The sequence below is a fragment of the Thamnophis elegans genome, chromosome 2 (assembly GCF_009769535.1).
Source record: "Thamnophis elegans isolate rThaEle1 chromosome 2, rThaEle1.pri, whole genome shotgun sequence".
Classification (NCBI taxonomy): domain Eukaryota; kingdom Metazoa; phylum Chordata; class Lepidosauria; order Squamata; family Colubridae; genus Thamnophis; species Thamnophis elegans.
Window position 1 is genome coordinate 54,803,870 of NC_045542.1, and position 16,426 is coordinate 54,820,295.

Genomic DNA, 16,426 nt, shown 5'->3' on the forward strand with positions numbered 1-16,426 from the left:
TGCACAAGATGTCAAATAGTCTTTTATTGCAGTTTTTCATTTCCAGTCAGCATTGTACACCGAAATCCAGTATATTAAGCACAGCTATATTAGAGATATCAATAGTTAAGACATTATGATTATAAACAGTTTTGTTTCAGTTGTAATTTTTCTTGCTCAAAGTTTGCAGTATACGAGTACCTTTAGCTCTTTAACAAGGGATACATATCTTAAGTTGTCAATTCTCCAATGTTATGAAATTCCTTGGTTTATGATCCAAGTCTTGATTTGTTACTGAAGCTGAATCCAACTGATCTGCTGCAATTCTGTCATTGTAATTTCACACAACAAATGTCTACACAATGCTAAAATGTTAGCCTGCTAACAGTAATGTAAAGCTGAGGTCCTTTAATGTGGCAACGTGTTCTCTGTAGCCTTCTGAGAGCCAGACTGTGTAGGCTGATGGGTCTATCAGTCTGGACCCTCTTCTCATCTATGATTATAAGGGGCAAAGTCCATGTTCCACTGTTTTTTTTAAAAAAATCAAGTGTTTCAGGAAAAAAAAGTATGATTAAAACCAGGCATAGAAATCTTAAATAATCTTTATAGTTTGTGTGGAGCAAAGATTTTCCTTCCCCAGGGACTTTGCAAGTTGGAAATGATGATATTGTCGCTATGGAATAGGACTCCTGACATTTTCCCATTCAATTTTCCTGAACACCCAGAGGACAAGGCAACACTTTTAAAAAAGAAAAAAAAGTGGCTTGAGAGAGATCTTGCCTGTGTGCTAAGGACAGTTTTATGGGAAATGTAATATAGAACGCTTGCATGCCATTTGGAATGCAAAAAGTGAAATTGTACACAAGTGTTAAGAATGACACTTGCTAGGACAGATTGCACCCATAAGGCAAAGAATCATCCATTCCTGGAACACCAAACAGTTCTATACATACACACATAATGTTTGTGTCCTGAAGCCCACTTCCTGACAAGGGTGTGAAAATCTTACAGCAGTACATTAAGTGCAGGAGGGCTTTGACAACAACTGCCTCTTTAGGTGGCATTAATGCTTAAAAAATGTGCAAGACAATTTTTAAAGGGGTTTCTGGAGAAGTTGATTCTATTCAATAACTGCTTTCTAGAACTACTTAGTAGTGAAAAATCTGCTATAGATAACACAGCTTCTGCAGATGCTTAAAAGGCTCACAGACTGACCCTTTTACACCAATCTATAAAGCTTTTCTGACTCATTAAAAAGGATAGTTTCTGAACATAATTAAAATTGCATTTTTATCACTGAGTTTCCTTGCTCTAATTCATTCAATATTATTTTTTTTAAAAGAAAACTACAATTACTATCCTTGCTCTAATTCATTCAGTATTATTATTTTTTAAAAAAAGAAGACTATTACTATCCTATGGCTATTTGGATTTGCCAAGTGCTTGTTTGTAGGGCAAATTATATTATTTCAAGAAACTAAAGTACGTTCAAAACCAAACAAAATTATCACAGTTTAGCCTGCAATGGCTTCAGGTGTTTGTGGAAAGATTCATGGACCTAGAGGACAGAAAAAAAAAGAGGACATTAATTTTAAGAACATACCACATCTCGCTTCTTACTAGGACAATACATTTCCCAATAATCACACACTGGACTGTTGCTTTAATGATTTCAGCTATATAAGTGGAATTGTCATTAAGAATAACACCATATATAGTGGACAATAATAACATCAAATCAATTTCTATTAAGAGAGTAAGAAAAATGTCCAGCATTCTCTAGTATTTTGGCAGAAAATAAGCTGTTTTCATCATTAGCAAAAAACATAGCAATTTTATTGACATTATTGGACGATCAGTTTATGAAGTTGTAGATCAATATAACCATATGTTCTCTAACTGTTCTTTGCCATTATTTTCAATATGGCAGTCCTGGCTTCTGTAAACTAATTCCCCATTAGATCTAAATAAGTTACAACAAGAATTTATCCTAAGGAAAGAGCACAGAATTATAATATATATATATATCTGTTACTTCACAAAATAATAGTTTGTGAATCTGCAGATGATCATTCGTGTACATCTGCGGTTCATAAACTATGTTTGTGAACTGATTTTTAAATCTGCATTTTAAAAATATTAATCACTTTTTATTTTATTGAAAGTCAAGATAATCCTTGATTTAAGACAGCAATTGAGATTGAAATTTCTGGCATTAAGCAATACAACTACATTGTTTAGTGATGGCAAATTCCTATAGTCCTGTTATTGTGGTTAACCAAACTTCATTGGTTGTTAGGCAAGGCAATTGCCTCCTAGTTTCCCACAGCCAAGTCTGTGGGGAAACCAGCAAGAAATTTCAAGTCCCAGATGGCTTACAAGCAACCTGATAGACAGGTAAGTGGATGCTGCTGGGTGGAAGAGAGTGTGAGAGATGGGGGACTAGGCTTGGAGAGGATTCATGAAGGGTATGAATGTCAGGGCAGAGGTGTTGCAGCTCAGAGAAGGTGTATAGGAGCAGCCCGTGTGGAGACAGAGAAGCTGAAGGAGATTATATGAGTGGTCAGACTTACCCCAGTGACTTGCAACCTTCCCTGCTGGTTTCCCCATTGACTTTCTGAGGATGCTGCCAGGGAAGGTTGACAATCATGTGACCATGGGATATTGCAACTGGTTGTGAGCGCAAGCTGATTGCCAAGGGGGTTCTTGGATGGCTGGAATTCTAAGGATCAGCCAATACCACCATTCATTCAGCACCTTTGTAACAACAGACAGTAGCTGGCCGAATGATCATAGATTGAGAGCTTCCTGTATGTGTTATGAGCCTTTGGTATCTGGTTGGCAAAAGCAATTATGTACTTACCTGTGTTTTATTTAGTGGTGACTTCTTTGACCACTCAAACATATTTTCATATATGTTACCATCATACCGGCCAAGCACAGATCCAAGCACAGAATCAGAGAAATCAAAGGAATCCACCAGAGCTACTGCATTAGGACGGATAAGGGCCAAGAGTTCTTTTATATGCATGTTCACTTGAATTAGCTGGGCCTCTGTCAAAATGCCTCCCTGAAGCAAAAAAGAATAGTTCATAACAATCAGAGCTCTACACCTCTAAGTGCTTATCAATCACTACAGGGAGAATTAATACAAAAGCTGCTCTTTTAGATCTGTAAACAAATCTGACCTGAACTTTAATTCTAAATAAGCAATTAAGATTGCAAATGAGTATTGCCTGTATTTTTTTTAAAATGGCATTGCTTTTCTTAAGAATAAAATTACTGTTATCATAGTTAATGTTCATCAATTCCAATGTTCATCTACCAAACTTTTTAAGTCCTTGGTATGATCTCACAAAAAATACTTTCCTGCCCCCAATTTTAAGATGATCCAGATTTAGCAAAGCATCACTGATACCACTGTGAGATCTTTGGCAGCTATCCTGTGAGCTTTGGTAAGAAATGGCAAGAATTCAACCGTTTACAGTTTTTATACCATTTTCATTTAATTTTGGACTGCTGAAAATGTCATTTCAGCACAATATTTTCAATTTAGACATTGTAATTCCCAAGGGCAAAATACTGCTGAGATGTTTATTTACATTACAACTGCTTTGTATGGCAAATATGTACTCCAAATCCAACGAGGCTATCTTTGTTTTATCCATGATAATCTAACCTTGCCTTTGTTATCAAATTATATCATCATACTATTGCTCACTTTTTCCCTCCAGATCTGATTAATTTATATCTCAACTAGATACTCTGTCTAACAGAACCATTCAGCTCTAAGTAGAAATTATTTACCCACCTGTAGAAACTCTCCAGAGTTCTTTATAATCCCACATAGAGCATACAGTAAACATAAATTGTTAAGGACAGCATGGACAGCTGGGTCACCAATTTCTGAAAGCTTCGCTGTAAACAGTTTGACCACCACATAGTGACAGTGTGCCTGAAAAAATAAGAAGATAGATTGACGTGACTTCAGGTGTTGTAAAATCCAATAAATATCCAAGAGTATCTATCGTATTCTGAGGTGCTACTGACCTCAGATGCTCGTACTAGATCAATGGAAGTCCGGTTCCAAGCATCTTCTTTGCTTTTCCGACGGTTCAGCTCAGCCTGTAAATTTTTTGCTGCAAAGTCAACCATCCTGTATCATAGAAAAACACGCGCACAATTTATTATACTTGGAATTGAGGCCATAAATAACACTCAGTTAGTGACATCTGAACATTGATATGGCACTGATAAATAGTCATAGCTTCAAATGTCTAGATTGATAAAGCCAAGGATTTAAAATCCAAAATCAATTCAGCTTTTACTCCTAGTGAACTTTGGCCTTTATTCCTAGTCTGTAAAATGAACAGTAATGATTCCATTCAAAGCTGTCAATGTAGATTTTGCCCCATATTTTCAAATATGGAATGTCTCATTCTTATGGCCTAAATACTATTTTAATATTGCTCTCAGTTGATCATAATGAATGAAACAGTAACATTATAGCCTCGACATTTTACTTTTGCATACTTAATATGCACTAGCCATTTCTATAATAAACTTATCCCATCAGCAAAATCCAAAGTCAAAGGCTGATATAATGTTAACATAATTTATGTTACAACTTGATTGAACATAATAATACTTTCCCCCGTTGGAATTTTAGCTATATCTCAGTTCACTGTAGGGAAGCCATTGCATTTGACCTTGATCAAAAGTGACCACAGTATATATATAACTGTCCAGAAGCAGTTTTAGTACCATTGCTCTGAAACAAAGCAGGAATGCTGGAATCTATTAAATAGCACTGCCCCCCTTCTTAGAAGACCATGAAAAAGAGATTTGATTTTCTGGCTCAGTAGTAGTGTTTTTAAACAAATTTTCAGAGGTACTATCCCTTGATCAATTTTTGAAATAACCGATCTTCCAAATCATGCTATTCTAAACAAATCTTTCTTTACAGTATGTGATCTCCTGCGGGGCCCATTGCAAACTGTTCCATAAAAGATTAATTACTGAGCAGTCTGACATTTCATTCATATTTATGACTAATTGCCTTCTGCCCTGACCTCCTCTCAACCTGCAATGTTCTGAGAGGTTCTGCCCTAGCAATATATAGTTGTTACACTCCAATACATCTTTCTGGTAGTTGTCAATCGGTAGCTTGCATTCATCAGGTAAACCTGGGTCCATTATTTGAACCATGTAAGGCCATGTTAGTAGCAACTGCCCAATCCTATCCAGATCAAATCAGCCAGATATGAAATTGTTAGAATGAAGTAGCCAAGGGAGCAGCTTGGTTAATAAAAATGAGAGAGACAAGATGACCAGTCCAAATGGCCAGCTGAGAAATTTCATAACCTTTTATATTGACCTACCTTGAAGCTCTCAATTTATATGCCTCCACCAAACTGGAAGGATTGTTGATTTGCAGAGTTGCGGGTCGAGCAGCCACATGCTGAGGCTGAATATGCTGTCCTGATAGGTCATTCAGGTAAGACATGATGCCACTAACTAATTGTCCAGAACTAACTTGGGCATAACTTTTGACAAGGAATCTAAATGCAAAACAAAATTATTTCATGTCATATGATGGATCATCATCATAATTTATCAGCAGTTGCACTATAATTTCCAAAAAATGCTTATAGGATAAAATTGTGAAGGTAAAAAAGATGTCAATAATTAAAGTAACTTGTGTCAGTTTAGACTATAAAACCTAGACAGGGTCAAAAGCTGCACTTAACCAAAATATTTCATACCTTGATTGATTTATGCGCTATCCAAGCTGTATCAATTCTTAGTGACCACATATATAGTCCTAAATGTCTCTTTTCACATCTTCCAATGATGCATGTGTTGCCACTATAACCAAGCCCATCTACTTTGCTGCTGGTCACTCTTTTCTCTTTTCTTCCACCTAGAATTAGAACCTCATCTAGAGAGCTAGGACTTCATATAATGTGTCTGAAGTAGGATAATTTGAGCCTGATAATTTGTGTCTCAAATGAGAACTCTGGGTTGAGTTTTTCAGTTATCCGCTTATTTTCTTGGCTGTCCATGGTGTTCTCAGTAAGCTTCTTCAACACCTTCTTCAAGTTTAAAAATGTCTATTTTCCTATCCTGCTTCAAGCAAAAGTTAACTTGCACTTCCATAGGGAGTCACAGGGAACACTATTGCTTGCACAACTCTGATCTTTGTAGATATAGACAACCACGACATCTGAATATCTTTTCCAAGGCTTTAAAGTCTGCTCTACCATGTGCTAATCTGGGGCATATTTCTTGATTGCTTGTTCCTTTCCTGTTGATGTCTATGGAGATTCTCAGTCATCCAGGTTATGGTTGTCCCAAAAATGCTTTTTCCAAGAGGCAACTGGACTTTCTGATTTTTCTTTGAAGTGATTTCGCTTCTCATCCAAGAAGCTTTTTCAGCTCTTGGATAACTGAAGAAGCTTCGGGGATGAGAAGCAAAATGTCTTTAAAGAAAAACCAGAAAGTCCAGTTGCCTCTTGAAAAAGCATCTTTGGGCTTACTGTTGGTGGTTGACCCTAAAAGACAGCTATCTGTTGTCATTAGTTTTCTTCTTTCATTTAATTGTACTCCCTTTTTTTCCACCATGTTCCTTGACTTTTATTAGTAGACCTTGCATATCTTTGCATTTTGGGCTATTCAAATAGTATCTTCAGCATAGGCTCAAGTTATTATGTTTCTTCCTTCTTGCTTTAGGAGTCCATGCAAAATGTCACACAACTAACAATACGTGGTATGACTCACCGGGCAGTTTGCAACATCATCACAGTGTTCTCTCCTTCATAAGTGCAAGCAGGAGTGAAGTTGACGTAAATATCAGGCAAACCACTGCAGCGGGAGTAGCCATGTCCCCCACATGCCATCCGACATTCCTCAATGCCAGCATTGGCACTCCAGGAACTGAAAGCCTTAAGACCTGCAGACAGTGCGTGCAACTGAGAAAGTAATTAAGAACAAAACAATTATTTCTTTCAGCTTTGTCCTGTCACTAAATTCTATCTTCCTGAATTTTTGATTGGGGGGGGGGGGGTAGAAGAGTGACGAGATTAAGGTGGTAATCCAGATTATCTCCAAGATCAAAATTCTTCCTAGGGATTTTAAAACTCCAAGAGGGGACATTCTGTCAAGACATAAAACATATGTTCCATCTGGATATTTTATAAAACTTTAAACCAGCATAGCAAACTATAAGAATTCATCCCATAATCTGTCATGTCCACTTTTTGATTTACACCAGTGTTACATTTATTAAATCATTTCCATAGCTGCTGAACTCAGTTCACCGACAAATGCATGCCCGACAAAAGCGCGCCAACAAAACTGTGCCGAAAAAAACGCAAGGTCAAAATCGCGCCCACAGAAACACGCCGACAAATGCGAGCCGATGAAAGCGCGCCAACAAACAACGCAAAAACAATGTAATAACCCTAACCCTAAATCTAACCCTTACCTTTTGTGGGCGCGGTTTTGTGGGAGCGCTTTCGACGTCGCGGTTTTCTCACTGCGGTTTTGTCGGCGCGCTTTTGTCGGGCGTGCATTTGACAGGTCACGGCCGAACTCAGACCTCATGACTCTGAGCTTTGTATGTAGATATCTTTACATGTAACACGCACGAAGGACTAAGGCTTACAAAAATTTTCAGGAGAAATTTTCAGGAACAAGTCGAAATCAGAATTTAGGTTTCAATATCAAGCTTTTGTAAATAATAATAATTTAAATGACTGGCATACCAGAAGTGGAACTCAAATCATTTTTAATGGTTTGATTTGTTGGTCTAAACAGTGGTCTAGTGGTCCTCATCCCAGTAGTGAGTTTATCCCTCTCATTCATTCTCATTACAAGAACATTCCACAAAGGTGAAATAGAATTACAATTCTTTGTTGGCCAAGTGTGATTGAACACACAAGGAATTTGTCTCTAGTGCATAAGCTTTCAGTGTACTTACAACAATAGTGATAGATCATTATCATAGTCATTGTAAAAATACATTTATCATAAAACATTAGATACAACACTTAGTGATAATAGTTATGGATACTAAACAAGCAATCAACATAAATCATACTAGGAGGGTACTAGCAGTGGTGGGCGGCTCTGCCCACCCGCCCGGACACTTCCACACATGCGAAGAAGCATCGTGAGTGCGCCTGAACCAGTAGTAAAAAAATTGGCAACCCACCTCTGATTAGGTAAACAATATAAATTGTAAAAAACAACAAAATTATCAGTGAGCATTTCACCGAGGCTGCCATTGGCGCCATCTTGAATTCAATTTAGCTGAGGAAGACAAAGGGATTTAAACTGAGACAGTATCAATCGTGCCTAAGAATGTATCTGTGATATTCATAGTCCCCCAATCTTTTTTTTTTCCTGATTCTGTTCCTTCCCAGGAATTTTCTTGGGAAAATTCAAGATAATTTCCCATTATCTTGAAAGAACAAACTAAACCGTATATGTTAATAGCAAAATTCAGTGTTTTGTACGATCATGAGCCCCACCTCTGGCAGTTCACTCAAGTCTCCATCCTGGATATTCCCAGTGATGCGATGATATGTATCTGTCATATACGAACCAACAAAGTGGAAAGCATATGCTGTTGCTAGGAGAGGAAAGAGTTTGTACTGCTGAGTCTGATAATCCAAAATCTGAGGTTCTGGTTCCCTGTAACAATGCAAATAAAAAAGAGAACTAAACCACTATAATGCTATGATTTAATTCCATAGTAATGGAAAAAAACCAAAGACTTACACTGTCCTAAAGGTATATTCTGATAACATATACATTTAAAGTATAAACATACTTATTTGTAAAAGTGATCTTGGCTTGGTCCAATATGTGGCCAATAAAACTATTTATTTTTTTCCCAAAATACAAAAGAGTAACTAGCAAAATACAGGCGAGGTCCAAAAGGGAGAGGGAAGGAAAAAATGGAAATAGTGAAATAGTTTAGGATATTAATTTAACGACAATTGCAAACAAATGGCTACAGTTCCTGACTCATTGTAGCTTATACTGTGGTTGACATGCAGCTGTTTTACCATCTCCTGGCTCCTTTTATATCATCACAAATTTGCAGATTCCCCAGTAACAATGATTCCCAATATAGGGCTAGTCCTGACAACAGCTGTGATTCAACTGCTTGTAGCCAAAATATTTTTTTTTAAAGGGTGTGCTTGTTAGGGGGAGGGGAAGAGAAATTTGTTTTTTTTTTCTTTTTACAAAGTAACTATTTCTCTGACTCACAAAATCCACATTGGATGTTAAAATTGATTAGCATAATTTACCAGAAAATTCTGTTTGTTAGATGTTCAAGTAAGTCAGGCCAAGAACTAGAAGATATACTAGGATTTAGGATAGTAGATCCTTGGAGGTCTGACAGGGCTTTTTCCCTCCTTCCTATTATACCAAAGAGAGTTAAGGGAAGACAAGTTTGTTTCTTATACTTAGTGGTTTTCCTCAAGCTCATGTTTTGCAAATAGATCCTGCACGTCTTCTCCAAGGTCATCGCTGGGCTTTTCTACACTGTTCTTGTCAACTGCATTTCCCAAGAATACTTGTCTTGAAAGCCAAACCTTTGGTTTTTTTAAAGAGGTCACACACATTTTTTCATGGACAAAAGTGTTATGGGCAAGGTAGCGGGGGGGAGGGTGTCAATTGTTATGGCATTACGAAAACTGACCTTAGAGATATTAATACAGGCTTCTTACCCAGGCTTTAACTCAGACTGATGTCTCACAGCACTATAGCGGATGGCAATTGTACAAGCTCTGGCTAAACTGCGAGCAGCATCTCCAACAATAATTGAACGGATGAATACCATGGTCCCATAAGTCAGCTTAGCATTGAGAGGCTTCACATATGTGCCATCTGGTTCAACCTAGCAGAATAAAATAGTGAAAGTGGAAAGAGTTTGTCCACCAAGTAATGGTTTGTAAGATTATAAAAATCAACAATATGCTGTGTCACTGAATCCACTAAAAATTTCTTGTTAGGATCCTAGTCAAAAATATTTTAGAAGTAATTCCTATTCATTGGTGTTATAAATGAATGTTTTGGACATCACTGACATGAAGTAACAGGTAAATAATGTAAAATTAATAGGCTTGCATAAATCCATTTTGCTAATTGTCTCTTGCTTGGCACATGTTGTGAAGCCAATGTCATCATTCCCATTCTAACACAAACTTGGGGATTGCTTTTGACTATCAGATGATCAATTACCTCCTGAGAATATGAAACACTGACTTTGGGTAGTTTCTCTTGCAAGCTGTCTGAACAGCTGGCGTAGATAAATAGCAGAAACAAAACAAGACCCGCTGTTTACCTTGGCATGCTTCATTAGCATATTTTCCCGAGGGATACGGAAGTTGTCCATTTTTAAGTAGCCATTATCCATGTCATCATAACCAAATTTTGGGCCAATGTCACCAATGGTGATGCCTGCAAACAGAATAAGCCAAATAAATTTATTTGGTTCTCAATATTCTTAATACAAAATTGAATTGGTGGGGGGATGTTCATAAAGTATCATTTTTTCCAGCATTAGTTCAAAGTGCTGAATGGTGGAAGTACCTATGATGCCAATTCCAAAACTATGTCCTGGCTGTGATTTTCAGTTAGGAGTGAGTTTTCAAACTCTATCCATTCATCAATGTGGAGGAAGATTTCCCTACTGAGTTGGCTATGGGTTCTTACCTAACCCTACCTAATTCACTGAGATTCAAAGTTCTTGACATCAAATGTGAAAAGGAGATACAACTTTATTTTATCATTACAGCATGGGCTAAGACACACAGTTTTAGGGAATTTTAATATTACTTGAACTTTACGTGAATTATGACAAATTAAATCTAATGGATAAGGATTATTGTTGTAAAAATGGATTATGTTCAGCAACATTTCCCCCTTTTCAAAATCGCACCATGGTAGTTTAAGGTTCCATATTCTTTACAAACTATTCTTGTACTGCTAATAACATGCTTTAAGGAAAACTTTTTATTGCTCTTTGAAAAAGTCTCTATCTAGTTTGGTAACTTCCGCTAATTATAAGTCAGGGCTTTTAAAGAATGTTAATATGTACAATTGTAATCATTTAAACTATAAAAACAAATTATCCTTGGTATGCTACAATATGGAACTGAAAAACTACAGCACTGTATGTATATTTTGCTTTCTTATGAACATTGCTTCCTTTATATCATTTACTTGAGGACTGCAAGTACTTCCTTATATTCAATTTTTCCCAACACGATGTAGCCTTTGAAGATTTGTGGTGCCAAATGTTTCACATTGGACATCATATATTGTTTCAGTATGGAGTTTGTGATTCATTTATATGGCAGCTAATTTGGCAACATAAATATCTGCAAATATGCTAAATATTCACTTGAGCAGACTTTCTCCACCTTTTTTTACCCAGGAAGAAACCTTGAAATAATTTTCAGATTTCAAGGAACCCCTGTATAAAAATGGCAAAAACCATGAAAACTTCAAAATGCTGTTCACTTCTAACCTACACAATGTGTAATGATTACGACAATAGCAAAGCACCAAGCCAGCAGCTGAATCATGATGTGTGAAAATTCTCACAACTGAAAGCACAGTTTAAAAAAAACATTGTTGGTTTTAAAACGCAATCTCTCAAGGAATCCCTACCAGTCTCTCACACAACCTCAGTTGAGAAAGGGTAGTAACATAGTAGTGATGGACTTAATACCTGGTAGTGGTTCATGGGTTCCCAACTGACGTAGAGGTACAATAAAAGCATGTAACCCATGACATTTGTTTTGGGTATAAAGCTGAGCCAAAACAATGGCATAGTTTGATGTCTTGCCCACTGCAAGGGGGAGAAAAGACAACTTAGTAGGTAGAAATTTATTTGTACAGTCCAATAAGCATTTTATGTACATGTTGATCTCAAAAATAATAATACAGACATCTACATGTTGTAGATTTTATGATGTAAAACCACTTCCTTTTACTCCCAAGCTGAAATGAAATAGAAGGAATAAAGAATATGCAGAATTATTAAATGAGGAATATGTAAAATTAGTGAAACAGAAACATTTAATTTTGTCTGAGGTCTATACTATATTAAGCTAATAAAACCAATGTTAATTTTATTATGTTGATTATACGGTTTAGCCCTAAAACAGAAACCAGAGTTTTTACTCATACTTACTACAGTACAGAATAGTCAAAAATATTATGCAGCCAAAGTTATGTTTCAAAACATATCAATAGTTAATGGTCTCCAAAGGAAAAAAACAACAGCTCTTCCTTTAGCTTTAATTGTGTAATAATACACTTACATCCACCTGGCCACCACTTAATAGAAGTCACAGTTGGGCTATTAAGGATGAATTCCTGGGTAGCAGGATCATAGGTGGCAGTAGTTTCCAGGCCTCGGAGATGGGTTCCTGTAGGCAGGTAGCAAATTTTATTTCAACAGTTGCATAGCTCAACACAAACATACATAATTAGATTTATTTCAACAAACTTCATTAGCAATGTAAAGCCAAGCAGTGCAAATGGGAAAACTGCCTGCAAATGCACATTTACATAATGTTAACAGCAAAAACATTACCAGAAAAGCATGCATGAAACAGTGGATGCACACCTTCTATTAATTGCCCTATTAATGTAAGAATGCTGTCAAATTGCTATACAATTATGCACGTCATTTGTCTTGATTATTTATCTTTATGTGCAAATATACTGTATATTTTAGATATCTGACAAAGCAAATAAGAGAGTCCCATGATGATTCTTTTCCAAAAAAGCTTTAGGGTAAAAATGGCTTTTTCTCGAAATCCAAATATTGTCCTGCAGAAAAATCTTCAGAACCAGGTTAAAATGTTCAACATTTGCTTCTGTAATGTTTTTCAATCCCAGATCTTCATGTTTACTTTCTTCCTCCTGTAGCAGCTATCAATATCCCGATTGCTGTTCGACATTCAGAATTTTCAAACAGAGCAGTAAAATCCAACACAGGCGATAATATTGACTTGTGTGTGTATATATATAAAATAAAATAAAAATTTCACTATAAGTTTGAAGTAGATTCTTGTCTTATAAATTTGGAGAACATGATAGCACTTGATTTTTGGAGCGAATGACATTTCAGCCCTTTCTTCAGAACATGAACCAGTCCTGGAGCAAGGTGGAAATCTCCCCAGGGCTTCTTTCTCTTGATTGTAGCGTAACTTATGTATGTATGTATGTATGTATGTATGAATGAATGAATGAATGTATGTATATATGTACGTACAAGTATGGTTCTATGATAATAGTTAGATTTAGACATGAACATTGGATGTCTACCACATTCATCTTCATTTTCTCTTTTTCATAAAGCTGACAAAACAGTTTACGTCAGAGGCATATCAGAAGGCGCAGGAAAGTCTACAGAAGAGAAATTATTCCAAGTGGCCCTGCAAAAGGTATTATTTTATTTAAATATAATAAAAATGACCATTTGAGAAGCAAGATGTTTCCCATAAAATTTATGAGTGTATATAAGTTAAGGATTGAATTAATCTGGGCCAGTAGGAAAGCTGAAATAGTTTTAAAAAGCAGAAGGTATATAACTTCTCTTGCTCAGGAGCATTGGCTAATTGTTATTCTTCAAGTTTACTTTCTTTCTAAAGTGCAAAAAAAAACCCATTTTTGTGTAATTAGAATGTTGTTTTATGTATGCCATCCATAAGGTATTCAGACATCAAGGGAAATGTGCTTTGACTCTTTGGCAATACATTTTTTAAAAACAAATAAGCTGTCTAAACCTCTGCCTCTATGTCCATCTGAACACCTTCTTTTTCTTAAGAGGAGAAGCATGGGCACCAGAAACCAGAAGACCAGGTGGCCTGTGCATACCGGAAACCAGAAAATAATCTTCCCAATCTGTGCATGCGACGGGAAGGGCGGCTGCTCTTCCACTTTCCAGCACACGCGCTTGCACTCTCTTGTTTTGCACTCAGTGATGAAAAGGTTCGTCAACACTGACCCAGGCTATCAAGAAACAGAGCTGGTACTTTTTCAAAAGCTAGTCTACCCTGTGAAATAAGACTTGGAAGTACTGTACCATGTCCCATCTCTGTCTGGGCATATGTGCCAATGATCTCCAAGTTCCAAGCAGGCATGAAGAAGCGATTCTGCTGTTCTATGGTTGCCTGGGTTAGTAGCGTGGGAAGGAACATGCCCAGGTGGATATCCAAAGGCTCAGGCCGTCCTTGATGAAGGTAGCTGTAAAGAAATGCCAGGGAAGGGAATGTGAAGGGATGTTATAGGTGGAAGCAGGTGAGATTAGAGGTGCAGATTGGAGAGGGAACACAAAAATAATGTGATAAATCAGAATGAAGCAAGAATATTTACCAAAGCACCATTCTTTCCTCAGAGTTACAGAACCTTACATCAACCCAAAAGATAGAGGATTCTCTGTTTGATCACAAAAGGAGGAGTGGTTTCAGGTGATTAATAAAAGGCAATATTATTCTAGAAATTCTAGAATGTCTTTGTGTTTCCTAGAAACACATTGAAAATAAACAGAGAATATTAGCTTCTGTACATAAATTGGAAAAGGAACAAATCAGTTAACAATGTTCCACAAAGAAATCAAAGCAATAAAACTTTATCCAATTCAAATTTGGGAGAGGAGAGAAATTACTCCAAAGCTTTTATTCAAAGCCAGTCTACACTACAATTATCCTCTTTCTTGTGTTGCTTCAATCTGTAGTTGTAAATGATTTTTCAAAGGTTCTTCTGAGAAGAAAAGAACGGTACTCTGAATCAGCAATTAAAGCTAGTAAGCCTGTTCATAGCTTTGTACCAAAATTCAAGTGGTAATGCTTGTGAGGTGCAGTTGTTAAATTCATGGGTGCTTTGATTCAAAACAACGAAAGATTTTTCAAGAGGTATCAATAGTCCTGATTTAACCTAACAAGCCAGACTATATATGCATCATTCTCCAAGGACTGATTGCAGAAAGCACATTTGGAAACCAGAGCCATTTTCTTTTCATCCAGGCACATTTTTAGCTTTGTTGCAATGCAGCATACTATTCAAGCACTTTTGTTAAATTTGGGATGACAGGAAAAAAAAAGAATGTTTTCAAAGGAACAGCACACTACTACACATCTTGATGTAGTAGGAGCATTAGCTAAATGAGACAAAAGGCCATATACAGAACTTTCTTGATAGGTGTTTCTGTTCTACTTCATCATTAGATAATTTTCTGCCAGTTGATATCCATTGAGCTAATTGGTTCAACAAATACTTATGAATACATGTCCTATTTCCTGCCAATCAAATTAAAATGAAGACCTGGGAACCAATGCTTTCATTCTTTTCAGATGCGTTTAGGTGAAACATATCTAAAACATGTGGATTCCAATATAAAAATGGCCAGGATAATAATAAATGAATTTCCCCCACAAACATATACTATAATGAAGGAAGTGAGCCAAGATTGTCTCCTCTCTTTTATTTCAGTTAACATTAAAACAGTTGACAAAGAAAATACAGCAAGAAAATAAGATTCCAAAAAGTAAATTATCCAGTCACGATTCCACTCTAAATGAAAAGAAAAACTCCTTAATGGTGCATGTTCATAGGAAGGCATTTTAACATAATATTTATAGCAGAATGTTATTACAGTCAGCTCATCTGTCCAAAGGCATTATTAGATCAAATTATCAGTATACCATGTTTCAATATACCATATGCAAATCATACAGGACCATACCAGCTAGACAGTTGGTAGCAATTCATTTTAGTTTATTTGTGTTATTGTCGAGGAAGAAGAGGCAGAGCCTGGGGGTGTAGTCAAGAGGAGACTCAACCTAAAAAATTGTTATGTGTCCACAAATGTTCCAAATCCAATTTTCCTTGAATTCTGATGACTCCTATCTAGTGCCAATTTAGTTGCCTCGATTTTTGTATATAGATTTGATACAATACATCTTCTAAACTGGACCTTAACATTTGGTCCTGATTCTTTGTGTCTGACGGCCACCATCATACTTGTTTGTGTCTTGTTCAATACATAAGCATGTAGCTTATAGTTTCCAATGTGTGAAATTGCCTTTAGTCTGCATGTGAGCTGCTCTGCATATAGTTTCAGTACAAACTTATTTGTTGCTGCCTAACCATAGAGAAAACATCAGCCTGGCAAGGAAAAGAATTGCGTCACATCATGCTAATTCTTAAGAACATTTTTTTGTCATTTAATGACCCCATAATCCCTTGCGGGATGGAGTCTGGGCAACTGAATGGAGTGTTTATTGACTGGATTCCCTTCCTGTCGCCAATGAGGAGTTTGCAGCAGATATATCATTGTGCCTAGACAGAGAAATATCTGCTTCTACCTAGGATCGAACTGACAGCCTCCTGATTGTGAGATGAGAGCTTGTTG

General features: G+C 36.7%; 1 protein-coding gene across 4 annotated transcripts in view; it reads right to left on the bottom strand.

Annotated features, from left to right (window-relative positions):
* The window catches only part of ACOX1 (acyl-CoA oxidase 1), a 27,135-nt gene continuing 10,709 nt past the window's right edge, over positions 1 to 16,426 (bottom strand). For 2 of the 4 annotated variants that reach the window (XM_032209131.1, XM_032209129.1), the window contains exons 3-14: positions 14,099 to 14,259; positions 12,327 to 12,434; positions 11,732 to 11,851; positions 10,340 to 10,455; positions 9,723 to 9,892; positions 8,514 to 8,676; positions 6,760 to 6,950; positions 5,361 to 5,540; positions 4,030 to 4,135; positions 3,791 to 3,934; positions 2,843 to 3,049; positions 1 to 1,537 (exon numbers count right to left, since the gene is read on the bottom strand). In XM_032209131.1, the coding sequence (XP_032065022.1) occupies positions 1,487 to 1,537; positions 2,843 to 3,049; positions 3,791 to 3,934; positions 4,030 to 4,135; positions 5,361 to 5,540; positions 6,760 to 6,950; positions 8,514 to 8,676; positions 9,723 to 9,892; positions 10,340 to 10,455; positions 11,732 to 11,851; positions 12,327 to 12,434; positions 14,099 to 14,259 (1,717 nt within the window). In that variant the 3' untranslated portion in view covers positions 1 to 1,486. The remainder of the gene's footprint in view (positions 1,538 to 2,842; positions 3,050 to 3,790; positions 3,935 to 4,029; positions 4,136 to 5,360; positions 5,541 to 6,759; positions 6,951 to 8,513; positions 8,677 to 9,722; positions 9,893 to 10,339; positions 10,456 to 11,731; positions 11,852 to 12,326; positions 12,435 to 14,098; positions 14,260 to 16,426) is intronic. The other 2 variants (XM_032209128.1, XM_032209130.1) reach the window with 1 other exon arrangement.